This window comes from Lemur catta, chromosome 14, assembly GCF_020740605.2.
Source record: "Lemur catta isolate mLemCat1 chromosome 14, mLemCat1.pri, whole genome shotgun sequence".
Taxonomy (NCBI): domain Eukaryota; kingdom Metazoa; phylum Chordata; class Mammalia; order Primates; family Lemuridae; genus Lemur; species Lemur catta.
The window spans coordinates 353869-369254 of record NC_059141.1 but is presented as its reverse complement, the minus strand read 5'-3'; the positions used below and the strand labels follow the sequence as shown (position 1 = coordinate 369254).

Here is a 15386-nt window from a genome sequence, read left to right as displayed (position 1 = left end):
CCACCGTCGGAGGTGCTGGTGTGTGGTGGGGTGAACTCAGCCTCGGGGGTGCGTCCCTGGCCTCAGCTCAGGACAGCACGGCTGGGTGTCCTGGCTGGGTGTCCTAGGCCGGTGCCCCTGCGGTCTGGCTAGTCAGCACGTTCACACCTTTTAAATTGTAGTAAAATGCACATAACAGAAACTCTGGCGTTGAGAACATTCTCCTTTCCTGCAGCTGCCACCACCACCCACCCTTCCCTCTCCCTCCCCAGCCCCAGTAACCACTGTCCTGCTATTCTCCCTGCTGTCCCCTGCTGTCCCCTACTGTCCGGCTCTGAGTCTGACTGCTCCAGATGCCTCCTGTCAGGAGGACCCAACGTCTATGTCTCTGCGTCTGGCTTGTTTCAGTCGCCAATATAGGTCCTCCGGGTTCACCCTGCAGCACGTGACAGGATCTCCTGCCTTTCTAGGCTGAATAATATTCCATTGTGAGTTCATCCTACATTTTGTTTATCCATTCATCCTTCCGTGGGCACTTGGGTCGCTCCCGTGTTTCTTTCAGCCGCTGTGAATGACGCTGCCGTGGACATGAGCCGACAGGTTTCTCCTACAGACCCTGGTCCTAATCTTTGAGAATATGTCCAGGAGAACTGCTGGATCATGTGGCAATTCTATTTTTAATTTTCGGAGGAACCGCCACCCCGTTTTCCATGACAGCTGCACCATTCTACGTTCCCACCACCAGCACGCGGGTTCCAGCTCCGCACATCCAGCCACACTGGTTATTTTAGGCTTTTTGGTAGTAGCCATCCCAGTGGGGGTGAGGTTTATTGGCTGTTGTCACAGCATATGGAGTTACAGAACCCTTTTCTCTGCCCAGGGAACCGAGGCGCGGGTGTTCTGTTCCCACCCACCGCGTGGGGGACCCTCCAGCTCCTGCTGTCCTGCGGGTGCCGAGGGCCTGTGCTCTGGGCACTGCGCTTCTCCCACGCCGCCTTGCCCGCCCAGGCCGCCCCTTTGTCGGCCAACTGACTGTCCTCGTGTTCAGGACCTACCTGTCCAACAGCTGACCATCGTGAGTCGGGGCACAGGTGACCCCAGAGGTGCACTGAGATGTGCACTGGACTCACTGGGTCGGATGCGGCTGTCCAGCCCGTGCCCTCTCCTGCCGAGGGTCAGCCTTTGTGCACGAGCTCAGACAGGGCCCTGCGTCACCTCCTTAGTGCCACCCATTGTTTCTCAGGACAGAGTGGGTCCCAACAGGACAGGGCGCTCAGCCCTTGTAGTGGCCCCGGGGCCGTTATGCCTGGACAGCGGCAGGGGCTCCCTCCCTGCCTCTCCAGGAGTCCTGCCAGGGCCCCCCCAATTACATTCCTGGGGGCGGTGCCAGAGTCAGGATGTTTTCACACCCTGTTCAGTGCAGCGAGGAGGGAGGATCGGTGCTGTCAGCTTTGTCTGACGATATGGTGCAGCTAAATGTTAAATTTCTTCCCGATTGCTGTCTCTTCTATGTTTGTTCCTCTAGTTATTTCATCTGCATAAGGCTCCACCAGGAAACGGTTCGGAAATCTGAGCACCCTCAGACCCCGGCCGCAAGGCAGTGACCCTCCCGCCGCCTCCCGCGCTCGCTGGGCAGGCTCTGACATCCGGTCACTCTCCTCACCAGAGACCATACCCCTGAGATTGGTGAACCTTGTTTATGCTCTGTATGACTTGCAAGGAGACAGAGAAGCCCCTCTGTGTCCCCCAGGTTCTAAGTGTCCAACCGAGCTCCCTTCCTGCCTAACTCATCAGTGACACCTGAGATTTGTGTGCTGGGCCCCAGCAGGAGGCCCTCGTCCCTGGCCGGCTGCACAGCCCTGGCTTGGTTGCCGTGATGGCCACCAGGGCTCCTGTCATTCCCCTGTCCTGTGCAGGTGTTTCCCAAAACTGTCATCCTTATGATGATCTGCACCCAGTAAAGTCCTAACATTTTTTGTTCTTATAATTTTTCATAGAAAATGGCTCCCCAGTGCCTCACCTGGCTGCAGCCCAGCACCTCCATGTCCCCTGTGTGGGTTCCAGGGTTCGGCTCCCTGCACTGCCCCTTCCAAGGCCTGTGGACACATGCAGGTCCCTCCTCTCCGCGCAGCTGGTAGGTGCAGACTGGCTGACAGCTGCTTACCCACGATGATTCTTTGCTGCAGCTTTATCTGACAGTCAGCTGTGAGTTCTCATCCGCAGCGACAGTCTGTAGATTTCTGAAAGTGATGACAGCCACACACCTACCGAAGCACAGAGCTTGTCTGCTGAGTCTTCCCCGCACATGTGTTCTGGACAACTGCACACCCGTATGTCACAGAACGGCCTTATTCCTTCAGCCCAGACAGCGTGGTGAGCCTGGTGTCCATGTGCACAGCTGGAGCTCCCATCTCCTTCAGGGCAGATTTCCGGATCTCTGAGCCTCCGAGGGGCTTCTCAAAGCCCACTGCCTGGATGCGCCATTCCTGGGTCTCCACCCTGCTCCGCAGGAGCCGTCCTGCAGGCCGGGTTGAGGGGGAAGAGTTTAAGGGACTGTGCCGATTATTCTTGGCTAACCTGGTTCTTCCACGCTCAGGGTGACCAGTGGGCACCTGTCCCTTCCCTTGCTTTCTGAGCTGTCTGTTCTGATCCGTTGCTTTAAGGACCCCTGAAGAACCTAACGGGAGGGCCCTCCCCTGGCTGGTTCAGCTGGGACATGATTCATCCCCTGTGCTTCCTGGACATATCGTCACCCGGAGACACTTCACTAGTGCTTGTCATTTTCACTGGCACCGTCCTCTCCCAGGGGCGCAGCCTGTAAACAGAGTCCCAGCAAACTGCCAAGGCCCCGTGCCCACTGCTCCTAAGCCTTTGCCTCGCAGCTCTGCTCCTGCCAGGGCCCAAGGCTGTCACCTTGCCCCACGAGATGTCTGTCCTCTGTCCGTGTCCTGCAGCCCCAAACGTGGTTCCATCCCAGCACTCGCTGGCTGGTACCCAGGTCGGCCTGTCACTTCCTCCTGAGTCAAGATCTCTAGTCATCCTGCAACACCTGCCACCTCTGTCTCCCAGAAGGGTCCCTTCCTTACAAGGCCGGGGGTCACTGTCCTCATTGTGGTTATAGAAGGTGCCGTGGCCTCCCCAGCTTCCTCTGATCTGTCTGGGTTCACTGCGGATTCCCGCAGCACCCAGCACACCCCTCCCTGCCTTCAGCAGCCCTGTGCAGAACGCTTGGGGTGGTGGAGAGTTCTAGAACTGCACCACCCAGCATGACAGCCACAAGCCACGTGTGGGCACCGAGCCCTTGGCATGTGGCCAGCGCGGCTTAATTTGATTTCATTTACTTTAAGTCATCACACATGCCTCAGAGCTCCATGTTGGAAATTAAGTCTTTACAAAAATTCCATTTTATTTTAACGTTATATATTGCTTTTAAATTTTAATTTCGAAATCCCATTCCTTTCACCAAATGTCCAGGGCCTGAGGTCTGAGACCTGGTCAGGGTTCCCTCCAGCCATCCAGCCGTGAGGAGCCTGACCGGAGGGCACCTTTGCAACTGCACTTTCTCCAGGGCTCGCTGTGGCCTGCACTGGGCAAGACGTGGTCAGGGGAGGCCGAGCCTCCAGCGGGAGCACGTGCTGCGGTGGGAGGACTGCAGAGCCTCACACCCGCAGTGTGAGATGTGCGGGTGGGCCCACACGCCGGTCACCAGCAGAGAGCAGAAAGGTCACAGCCCACCTGAACCGTGCAGACCACCCGCTGACTGGGCCCTCGGACCCGCGGGCGAGATGACTGGCCAGGTGTCTGGGAGGACGCAGGGACAGGTGCACCCAGCGACAGCTCCACCCCCTGCGGGCTGGCAGGGTCTCCCACCTCCACCTGCGCCCCTCCCTCCCCGCAAGAGGCCTTCGCCCGCTCCAGTCCGGCCCGTCCTCCCTGACTTCCACAGCAGCAAAGAGCCCGCACGGGGGGGGGGCCCTTCAGGAGTGCAAGGGTCCTGCAAGGGTCCCCGGGCTGAGCCGTCCCCTGCCCCCGGGCCCGCAGAGGCCCCGCCCCTCCCGCCCCTCCCGCGCCCACCGAGCTCCCCACCTGCCCCCGGTGTCCACAGAGCTCTCGTCCCCCCGCCCTCGTGTCCAGAGTCCCCTCGCCCCGTGCCGCCTCCCCCTCGCCCCGTAGCCGCGCCCTGCTGCGCCGACGGAAGGAGGGCAGGGTCTTCCAGCCAAGGGCCGCAGCCTCGGCTCCGCCCTGGGAGGCCCCAAGGGGGGACCGGACGGAGGTCCACACGGACGCAAGGCGGCCCGAGCGCGCCTTCCCCGGAGCCGCCCGGCGGGGGCGGGGAGGGCCGCACGGCCCCGCGCCCTCACACCCCCCTCGCCGGTGGAGCACAGCGGCCCGAGCGGGTCTACCCGCGGACGTTGGGGGCGCCGAGGGCGAAGTGGGGAGGGCCGGAAGGGGGACAGAGGGCAAGGGCGGGGTGGGGGGGCAGAGGGGCGTGGCGTTGTGTGGGCGGGACAGAGGGGCGGGGCGTGGGCGGGGCGAGGCTCCGGCCCGAGGGAAGGAACCGGCCTAGTGAGCGCGGGGACGGCTGGTGGGGCCACGCCGCGGTCGCCTGGGCTCCCCTAGGACTTGGGGAGCCCCCGCGCTGCCGGAGGGAGGTGGGACCGCGCGGGCAGCGAGGCGACCACACGTGGGACTGGTCTCCGTTTTCAAACGGGGGGGTGTCCGGGACGGGGGGCCGCCCCTGGGTCCTTGAGTGCGCAGTGGCGTAGCCTGGGGCGCGGCCCCCGGGGAGCCCGTGTCGGGGGGAGTTTGACTTTGGACGTCTGTGTTGGGGCGGGGGCTGCCGGGGCCTCGGGGTGGCAGTCAGGACCTAAGAGCGCGGGGTGCGCCCTCCAGCAAGCCCGCCCGGCCCCCGTGGGGACGTCCCGGGGGGCGCAGGGGTGCGATCGGGGCGAGGGGCGGCGAGCCGGCCTCGTGGGGCCTAAGTGTCTCCGGAGATGGGGGGTGGCCCTCCAGCCCTGGCGCGAGCGGCCTCCCGGGGGGACGGGGGGCCCAGGCCGCTGGAGGGGAGCCTGGCAGCGCCGGTGGCGAATGCAGGGGCGTCGCTGCGGGGCCGCCCGGGAGCCTCAAGGGGCGCCGGCCGGTCTGACCCTGCGGTACCCGGGCCCCTGAAAGATTAGAAATGAAGAAATACTAAAACCGTGTTTTAAGGAGTGGTATGTGAATGGTTACATGTCATAAATTAACGCTTTGGAGCACACGACGGTCTTGCTTCCCACAGATGTTCCTCTTTATTTACGAGACTCTCCCGGCCTCCCCCCCCCCCCCCCCCCCCGCACAGCAGCAGCTACGGGTGGCTCACCGGGCCCCACCCTCAAGGCTCCGTCCCGGTAGCGGGACAGTCCCTCCAGGGCCACGCACCACTGGGGCTGTCCCTGCTCACGTCAGGACACTGCGGTTCGTGGGCCCCGCAGGAGGGGCCACATCCCCTCCTCGGAGAACCAAGAGGACCAGCTCTAGAAGGTGTCGCCTCTCAGGACATGAGGGACAGGTGGCCTCAGCCGGCTCCCCAGCCCTCCCGGCCTCACTCCCAGGGGCCACGTCCGGAGCCCCGGCGCCTGCCCCCCGGCCAGTCTCACCCTGTAGGGACGGTGACCGAACTGGACCGGTGCGGAGTCCGAGACAGTCCCGGGTCAGCGGGCCTTCCCCGACCCCTCACCTGGACCCGCGGGTCTCGCCGGCCCCCACCCCCGGGGCGCCTCGTTCCTCCGCTGTCCCAGCCCCCGAGGCTCGGAAGGCGGAGCTGGGCGTTAATCCCGGGGCTGGGCCCGCGGCGCCTTTGATCTCCGTGGGGCGGGGTGAGTGCGGAGGCGCCGTCGGAACCGGCCGGGCTGGCGCCGGCGCCCCGGGGGTCCGGGCTGCAGACTCAACCCCGTTTGCAGAGCAGCCCCGCGGGGTGGGTGCCGGAAACACCGCCTTACTTTTGCGGAGGACGCGGCACGTGCCCATCTGTCCTGGCGCTGGGCCCCGCCTGGCTGCGTCCACCCCAGAGCGCAGGGACCGAGGGCGCCCCAAGGCTTCGCCCCCGCGTTCGCGAGGCCAGCGCGGCGTCCGGAACACGGACACAGAGTCCAGAGGGAGGCGGCTGCGGTATGGGGATGCCGGTCCCCAGGGCCCACTCGGAGCGTCCCCGGCGGCTCTGCCACGATGCGGGGAGCCAGGCGGTGGGGACACGCGAGGCCTGGAGCCGCCAGAGGGCGGTAGCGCCTTGTCTTCCCGCTTGGATGCCCTGGGCGAGCAGCCCCTTCTAGGACAGCCCCTCTGGCCGGAGTCCCCAGGCCGCTCCTGTGGCACCAGGGTGACCCTCCCCCAGAAGCCAGACACCACACTGCTGTCTGGCTCCTGGCAGTCCCCTTCAGGACGCTTGCCCTCCGTCCCTGCCCGGCCAGACAGCCTGGGCGCAGCAGACAGGGCGCTGCCCAGCCTGGCTCGGCTCCCCCTCAGGTGGACACACCTGTCACCTCCAGGGAAGGCACTGGTGGGCAGGCCCTAGAATCACCCTCAGAGAGATGGCCCCCACCCCTCCAGCGACCCGGAGTGGGAGTGGCCCCTCCTTGCCCTCCTGCTGTCAGGCCAGCCCGGTGGGGGTTGGGGGACGGGGCAGGCGGTAACTGTCCCGAGTCAGCACATCTCAATTAACCGAAGACCACAGCCCCACCCCTCCCCAGACATCTAGGAGCCCGGGAGGTGTGAACCGCCGCCTTTGTGCCTCTGAATTGAAGGCAATTAGGCGCTACTTATCTGGGGATTCCCTGGCGTCTATGCAAACCGGGCTCCCGCTCCCTCCTCCGATAATAAATGCTGCTCCTTGCCCTGCTCAACCTGAGGCGGATCCTACCCCCAGCCACACTCAGCTGTGGCTCCCACCAGGCGGGACCACCATGCGCCCCTCCACCGCCCAGTCCCTGGGACCAGAGCCCCCGTCCAGCTTTGGCTCCGTGGACTGGCTCTCCCAGAGCAGCTGCACCAGGCCTGCTGACGTCTCCTGGGAGGGCTCCTCCACCCCAGACCAGGTGTCCGGCACTGTGGAGCCCCCTCAGACCACCGGCACGAAGGGGGCTGAGTCCTCGGATCAGTCTGTGCGGGAGACGTCTGCAGCCGGTAGGTCCGGATAGGGGTCCCTTCAGGGATGGGAGTTGAGGAGGGCTCAGGAGCCAGGAAGGCCACTCAGCCATGCCTTGCCCCTGTGCACGTGGTGTAGGGGCTGGGGGCGGTGTTCTTACAAGGGCTGGGGTTGGGGGTCTTGCTGCCCCTCTTGGGAACGAACACTTTTTTCCGAATCAACAGCTAGGAGGGGACTTTCCCTCCTCCGGGCCCAGTGGGCTCCTCTGCCCCCCCGTGGGGGGAGGCAAAGCCGGCTCCAGGCCCCCACTGTTGCACGTCGCAGACGTGGGCACCTTCGTGCACATGGTTTTCGAGTTCCCTAGTCCTTGGACGCAGTTCCAAGGATCATTGTTCCTCCCAGCGAAGCCGGGTGCCTAGTCCAGCCTCACTGTCCCTCCGGGCCCTTTTTTTTCTTTTTTAAAGCCCTGCAGGTCTGATCTGGGGGCAGTGCGACCGGGCGCCCATGGAAACGCGACCCCCTGGCATCCCATGCTCCTGAGGGTCTGTCTGTTGCTACGGGGACGTGGTCCCCAGGACTCTGAGCTTTATCTAACCCTGAGTCGTTTGCTGATGAGACTTTCTCAGACTTTGTGACGTAATCGTTGCTTTTGGATTTGCAGTACTGCTTTGTCAAAAGTGGGTTTGATATCATCCATAAGTTTCTATTTTGAACAGTGTGACTGATCCTTATGGAATAGTTTCACAGTTCACTGAGGCGAAATGTTAGATTTATTCTCCCCCAACCAAAAAACCCAGCTGACTGTGCCGCGGCACACCGGCCACACCGCAGCCGTCCCCCCGCCGCCCCACCGGGGATGTGCGTTCCGTCAGGCGTGTGCTTCAGGCTCACGTTGGCAGGTTTGGCAAAAGCTGCTTCCTTCCATCCAAAACCCTGGTGGCCTTTTTGGTCAGACCTGCAGTAATTGTCACCCGCGTGGCTGGTGCTCAGCACAGCGGCCCTTTCTCGGGACTGAGACCACCTTTGTGGGGCTTGGCAGAGACACAGCAGGGTCCACGTGAGTTCACGTGGGAACACGGCCGCGGGGTCCCTGAGTCCCAAGTGGCCCAAAGTGGCTCCAGCGAAAGCCTGTCGGCCTGCCCCTCCCCCGTCCAGTTCCTTGTCTGCAGGCAAAGGAAACTGCTTCCTGGGAAGGGCCGGGAGGGGACAGTGGGCTGGGGCAGAGGGTGGCCCATGGAGTTGTCCAAGCTAGGGTCACACTCCTCGTCACCGGAGCCCGGCTCTGCGCCCCATCCCGCACTTGACCTGGGAGGGGAAGAGCAGCCCGGTGCCTCCTGGCACTTCCCAGCAGGGGAACATGTCCCACGTGGCACTTTAGCCGAATAGACTCGGCGCTTCCTCCCTGCCTCAGGGTTGAGCAAGGCGCCCGAGCCCTGGCGGGCCCCACGCGTCCGCACGGCCTTCTCCGTGGAGCAGCTGCGAGCCTTGGAGGGCGCCTTCCAGCACCAGCAGTACCTGGGCCCCCTGGAGCGGAAGAAGCTGGCCAGGGAGATGCGGCTCTCGGAGGTGCAGGTGAGGCCGCCAGCCGGCCGGGCAGGGGCCTGTGCTCCTCCCTGCTCTCATCCTTTTTTTCCCCACAGATAAAAACCTGGTTTCAGAATCGCCGCATGAAACACAAACGCCAGATGCAGGACTCCCAGCTGACCACCCCCTTCTCTGGGCCTCTGCCCTTGAGGCCGGCTGTCTGCGCCGCCTTCCGCCCAGAGCAGTGGCCGGGAGCTGCCGTGCCCTTGGGCAGCCCCGCTGGGGCTCAGGCTCTGGTGCTGCCCCCTGGCTCCTGCTGGGGCCCCTGCCAAGTGGAGCAAGACCCCCTGGCCTTGGCGTGGGCCTGGTGCTGCCGACAGCCCCGGATGTGCTGCGTCCCAGACCCCGGAAGCCACATGCACGCACTGGGCCCAGCCTTGTCCACGGGACCCTGGGGCCTGTGTGCTCTGCCGGAAGCTGGGGACGCCTTCTGAGGGCACGAGAGCCGCACGCCAGCGACGTGTGCAGACGTGCCTGGGGGCCGGATGTGCCCTGTTTGCCACCGTGGCCCTGTCTGCAGCTGGTGGCACTTCTGCCCCTGGCCTGCCACAAGACTCTGGAGAACTTATAGCTGGAGAAGTTTTCAAGCCACCCCTCGCTGACAATTACTGAAAGGACCCGTTTAGGGAGTAACTGACACGTCAGTGGGCTTGTTGCGTGTGGAGCTTTCAGAGCACGATAAAAAGATAACTTATTCAATACAAGCTGTGTGTGATCATTTTGCCTGTTGAAAAGTTAAATCACAGCAGGGCCGGGCCCCGAATTCCGGGACGTGCCTGAGCGGGGTTGTGTGCTCCGTGTTTCTAGCGGCTGCTCTTCCCCTTCTGTGACGCGGGCAAGCTGGGCGCCCAGGACCTGCAGCTCGTGGGACCCAGGCCAAGTCCCCGCCCCAGCATGCGCTCGCCTGCAGGCTGGGCGCCCAGGGAGCCCCTCAGGCAGGGCCCAGGGGTCCTCTCTACGCTGGTGGCGACATGCAGCGTGCACAGAAGTGTTAACTGAGCACTCAGGACGAGGCTGTGTTGCGTGGCTGCCAGGGACACGCGGGCCGGGGGGTCCCGTGGAGGGGTGCTTCAGCGCCAGCGGGACACAGGGGGGCGCTCAGCCTGCCAGAGGTCTGGGGAGGACCTGTGGCGCCCTAACGAGAGCAAGAGTGCATCCTCCCTGAGCGTTGTGGCGAGACCTACGGCACGCTGACTGATACTGGCCTTGTCACCCCCGGGTGATTGGAAGCATTTTTATAATAAAATGTCAGATAAGGATGAATGAGCCACTGTGCCTGAGGTTTGGACGGGGCCTTGCGAGGTTGGAGAAGCACAGCCCCTGCGCACAGCCTGGACAGCAGTCGAGGTGGGGGCAGCTCCTGCAGGCCACCCCCCCCCCGCCCGCCGGCCACAGAAGCCGCTCAGCCTTCATCCCTACGCTCAGCAGAGGGGACTCCAGGTCAGGGGCACGTCGAGGTCCAGCCAGCGCAGGATGGCTGCAGGGGTCCCCTCCTGTGGACGAGGGGTTTTGGAGACAGCACAAAAGTCCCAGAGGGCTGCGCAGGGTGGCAGGCTCCGTTCCTGCGTCCCTGGGTCACAGGGCCTCAGGCCCCGAAGGGCTCTGCCACCCACGGTGCCCAGCCTCACCCTGGCCTCCCGCGAGCCCGTGTGCGTCTGCACAGGCCACAGGCTGGTGTCTGGGGGGACCACGTGCAGCGACACCTGCCACACGGGCCGCTCACTCCACCCACACGGGTCTTTTCCTTCTCACGCCCCTGCAGCGTCCACTCCGCCGGCCACGGCCTGTCCTCCCGTCCCACTCGCCTGCCTTCCCGTGCTCCGGCTGGTCCTCTCTGCGGCACCAGGCCCGGGCTGGGCCCCAGGTCCCCTCTCTGCTCCTGGGTGCCCTCAGCTGCCCCCACGTGTTCTCGTCCCGCCAGAGCCTCAGCCTCAGCCCCACTGTGCCTCAGTGTCCCCACTCGGGTGTCTGTGGGCACCGGAGGGCCCCGACACGGCTCCGTCCTCACACCCGCCACCGCCACCAGCCTCGCTGCCATCACGCCCTGGGTCTGGCCTTGGGAGCAGGGTGGGCCGGGGAAGGACAGAGACCCTGTGCCCACCGAGGGACTTGGGTGGTGGGTGTGGGGCGCAGGTGGGGTTCACTGCGTGCCAGGGCGACGCCCACAAGACTCCGAGGACAGAGGACGAAGTCTCCGAAGTCGGGGCAGAGGTTGAGGTTGGGGAGGGCGTCTGTGGCAGGAACCTGGGAGCAGAGCTGAGAGCCAGGGCAAGGGCTGGGGGGGAGGCGGAGCCTGAGGTCAAAGGGGAGACAGAAGGGGGTCTCTGTGGGAGGAGAGGTTCCCCCCACGCCCCCAAGGCCTGGGTGATCATCCTCTTGCTACAGCTGCGTGTGCACAGCGTGCGTGAGAGCCGTGTGCCCTTAGTGCTGTGCGTGGGTCTCGTGTGTGTTGTATGTTCTGTGCGTGTGTCCTGTGTGGTGTGTGTGGTGTGTGTGTGTCGCGTGAGCACGGAGCACTGTCATGTCCATTCTGAGCCGGGAGCTGCGGCCCAGGCCACGGGCACACCCAGCTGCTCCAGCCCCACCCAGGCCGCCCACAAGCCCTGGCGGCAGAGCGGGGGTGGGCGGAACAAAGGCGGCCCCCAGCCCCTCCCTTAGGGGCCCTGCTCCCTCCCAGCAAAGTGGTTGTTACCTCGGGCTGCAGGGAATGTGAGTCTTCTCCAGACACGTCCGGTTTCCATCATCGCCCCCAGCAGCGCGGGAGGGGGCGGGGGCAGTTACGAGGGGCCCCCCAGGCAGGGTCCCCCAGGCTCACCCTTCCTCCTAGGCCAGCGGGACCCCCATCCCCACCCTGGCGTTACTTGCGCGTGGCCAGGTGACAGGAAACCCCTCCCCAGGAAGTGAGGTGAGGGGCAGACCCTCTGCCACTGCCCCGGGGCCCCCGGCATTCGTGGGACAAGGGCCCCGGGACAGGACGCCCTCCGGCTGGGCCCTGACTCCTGGGGTCTGCGTTGCAGCTGCTGCTGCTCCGCGGGCACCGTGCCGTCTGCTCCAGCCTGCAACTTTAACCCAGTGCACGTCAGCGTCCCGGGGAGAGCGGCCCAAAGGGTCTCCAAGGGGCCCGAGGGTCCCCAGCACCGCTGCCCCCTTCTCCAGGGGCCGGGGGCAGAGCGGGAGGCCTGCTGGGGTGGGGGCGTGGCCGCTTGCAGGGCAGGTCCCACCTGGAAGCCCCCAACCTGACCCTCCCCTCTCCCAGGCCGGGACTATCAGACGGGATTAGGGGCGAGGCTGTTTGCTGCCAACTGATGACTGCACGATAGCAGCTCTGTGGCCTTCAGAGACAAGAACGCCCAGCCGGCTGGAGGTCTTCAGGCCTCCTTTTGAAAAACAGCAGCGGGCAGTTGTTTGAACTGTATTTGGGAGGCGCCCTCTGTCCACTTTTCTGCACCAGGAAGCCCAGCCCACAGGCCCAGGAGCTTCTGCCTAACCAGCCCCCTGCCCAGAGGCCAAAGTGCGGGGCAGAGAGGACAGCGGGGGGAGGGGGTCCCCTGCCGCTACCCCAGGACAGACTCGCCTTCCTCACACTCCCCAGCCACCCGTTCCGGGCTCTCCCGGCACTACCAGGCTCTGGGGCGTGTTCCTGGTGACCCTGACACCAGGAAAGGTGGGGCCCCAGCCCCTGCACCCCAACCCCTGAGCCCTGGCCCCCAGCCCCAGCCCCTGCACCCCAACCCCTGAGCTCTGACCCCCAGCCCCAGCCCCTGCACCCCAAACCCTGAGCTCTGACCCCCTGCCCCAGCCCCTGCACCCCAACCCCTGAGCCCTGGCCCCCAGCCCCAGCCCCTGCACCCCAACCCCTGAGCCCTGGCCCCCAGCCCCAGCCAAGGCATGGGGACGATTCCATTCCCCTTGTGTTTATGGGTTTTTAATGAAGTTCCCCCAACGACCACTCTTTACCAACGTGCACCTGCCCCGCTGCGAGGAGAGGAAACACGACACAACAGAGCAGCGTTATCTTCAAATTCTGTTTATTGCCAGAACTTTCCCACACTTAATGCATGTAAATGAAATTAGCTCTATTGACATTTCTGATCAGAAAGCCCACTCGTACCCAGGATTACCAAACATCACACGGGTGTTAAGAAGCAGAAGTCGCCCCCACCCAGAGCCCACGTGACGACCCCTGCCGGCTTCTCAGCCTCGTCCCCCCTCTTTCTGGGCTCCTAGAGCTGCGGCACCGACTCCTGTGAAAAGTGGGGTCACACACGGGCACAGTTCTGTGTTCTGTAAAGAAAGTTTCCAAAGAACAGGTCATGGGTCCCCCCGGCCAGTGCCCAGGCCCGGACGCCGCCCCACACACCCTGCCCCCCGCACTGCGGTGACGCTCACCCCCCATCAGTGGCCGGCACTGCCACCCTCGGCCTCCTCTCTGCAGCTCTGGCCCCGGCTCCCGGCCACAGAGATCAGCCGGCCAGGCCCCGGCCACGTCCTCCCGACACACGCACCAGGACACACGCACCTTACCACACGGACCCACAACTTTCCACCCAGTCCTGCCCCAGGAGGAGGCTCCCGGATCCCGCACAGAGGGAGGCAGGAGGAAGCCGAGTCCAGACGCAGGTGCCGCGGGCGCAGGTGCCGGCCGGGGGAGGACCTCGTCGCCCCATTTTCCCATGCCCTATACCTCTTTAGGCCAGATCCTCAAAGAAGTATATGCATAGGAAAAAGGAACAATGAGCAGATTCTGCCGAGCGTCTCTTCGGCACCTGGAGGGTTCCTCGCAGCCAGCGGGGAGGCCTCGTGAGGATGGAGGCTGGTGGTAGCACCGAGGTCCTGTGGGTGCGAGGAGGGGCCCAGCCTTACCTGGGGTCGGCGGTGGCCTGGGAGCCTGGCAGCCTGGGAGAAGCCATGGAGAACCGTCTGCTGAGCAGGGAGTTCTGCTGCTGCTGCCTGCCGAGCGCCTCATTTATGCGCAGCAGGGACCTTGGCTGGTGCTGTCACACGTGGTCAGAGGGCTGCTGCGTGCCAAGGACCCAGTCCCACCCCCGCACCTGTGAGATTGGGGCACAAAGACCTGCTCTGAGAGCGCCCGAGCAGGGCCCGGCAGGCAGGCGGTGGGCGGTGAGGCCCACGCCGGAGCTTCCGACCGGGGGCTGGGCCGGGTCAGCCCGGCTGGGCTCCCTCCTCCGCCCTTATCTCCCCTGTGCCTCTGCCTGCGTCAGGGGCCCGGAAAATGCACGCAGGGGGACGATGGCTCGCCAGGCACGGGGTCGTCTGTCCCTCCCAGGCCTGCCCAGCCCCGCAGCAGCGGTGCCCCTGGCCGCACCCTCGGCCCCCTGCCTGGACCTGGAGGGGTCTGCAGGTCCAGGGGGACGCTGATGTGGGCGTGAGGCCAGAGCGTCTGGACAGGGCCAGGCGGGAGAGGGCACCGCAGGGACTGCTGGCCGCAGCCCTGGAGTGGCCACAGACAGACAGGTGGCCCCTAGGCCAAGGGCTCCAGGCCAGGCAGCTGAGTCCCTGCAGGCCTGGCCTGCCCTGGTGTCCGGGCTCCAGACACAAGGAAACAGCCCAGAGACCCCCGCCCGGGGAGTGCGGGAGGAGGGGTCCGTGTTAACCGCAGGACACAGGCTGGGGAGCCAGGCTGAGGACTCACAGGCCCCAGGCAGGAGGGGACGCGGGGACCATGGGGACTGACAGGGGCCCTGCAGCCCCACCGGGCAGCTCAGCAGACCCCTCTCCTCGGGGAGCAACGGCCCCCACCTCGTACGGCCGTGGCCCTGGCGGTCCGGCCGCGCGGTGCGTTAGCCGTGGGCTGGCGCCATCACGGGAGCCCCACGGGAGCCGGGCGCAGTGGGGTGTGGGTCAGGCCGTCTGGCGGGGGTGCGGGAGAGTCTGGCCCTGCCCCACCAGGCCCGAGGTGGGGACCGGGGGCGCCGATGGGACCCTATCCTGAGCCTCCCTCAGGCACCAGCCCCCAATGCTGTCCCTGGGACTTCTGGAAAACGCTGCGGAGTTGACCCTGACCTTGGATGCCTGGGCTCGGCTCTGCAAGAGGGAAGGAGGAGAGAGGCAGAAACAGAGAGAGATAAAGACAGAGAGACAGAGACAGAGAGAGATAGAGAGAGACAGCGAACCAGAGAGATAGAGACAAAGAGATAGAGACAGAGACAGAGAGATAGAGACAGAAACAGAGAGACAGAGAGAGATAGAGACAGAGAGAGAGAGACCGAGACAGAGACAGAGAGAGATAAAGACAGAGAGACAGAGACAGAGACAGGCAAACACACAGAGACAGAGACAGACAGAGACAGAGACAGAGAGAGACGGCCCAGTGGGGGGGCCCTGGACCATTCTGAGGCACCAAGTTCTTCACTTTGTTTCCATAAACTCTTTTTCCGGATTTTTAAATGGCCACCTGCTCCGTATAACGTACTTCAAAACTCCAGAGCGGGGGCAGGACGAGAGTGGGCAGCGGGCAGTTGGTGGGTTGCCGGTCCCCTGCCGGCCCGTCCTGGCCCCACCAACCAGCGCCGGGGCTGGGTGGGGGCCCTGCAGGGGGCCGGGCCCACCATCTGTCACAGGCGGCCGCAGAGGCTGGGGGCCGGCGTGGCATGGTGGAGTCTATGTCTCGAGGCCCCTCGGGCTGCCATGTGGGGCTGGTCAGAGGGAGGTGGGACCAAGGGACCAGGGTCCAGTCCCAGCC

General features: G+C 64.7%; 1 protein-coding gene across 1 annotated transcript; it reads left to right on the top strand.

Moving 5' to 3' along the window:
- Nucleotides 1-7860: 7860 nt before the first annotated feature.
- On the top strand, nt 7861-9363 carry VENTX (VENT homeobox). The gene is made up of 3 exons (XM_045569076.1): nt 7861-7957; nt 8511-8671; nt 8740-9363. The coding sequence occupies exons 1-3, from the start codon at nt 7861-7863 to the stop codon at nt 9115-9117; spliced, it is 636 nt and encodes a 211-aa protein (XP_045425032.1). The 3' UTR covers nt 9118-9363.
- Nucleotides 9364-15386: the final 6023 nt, after the last annotated feature.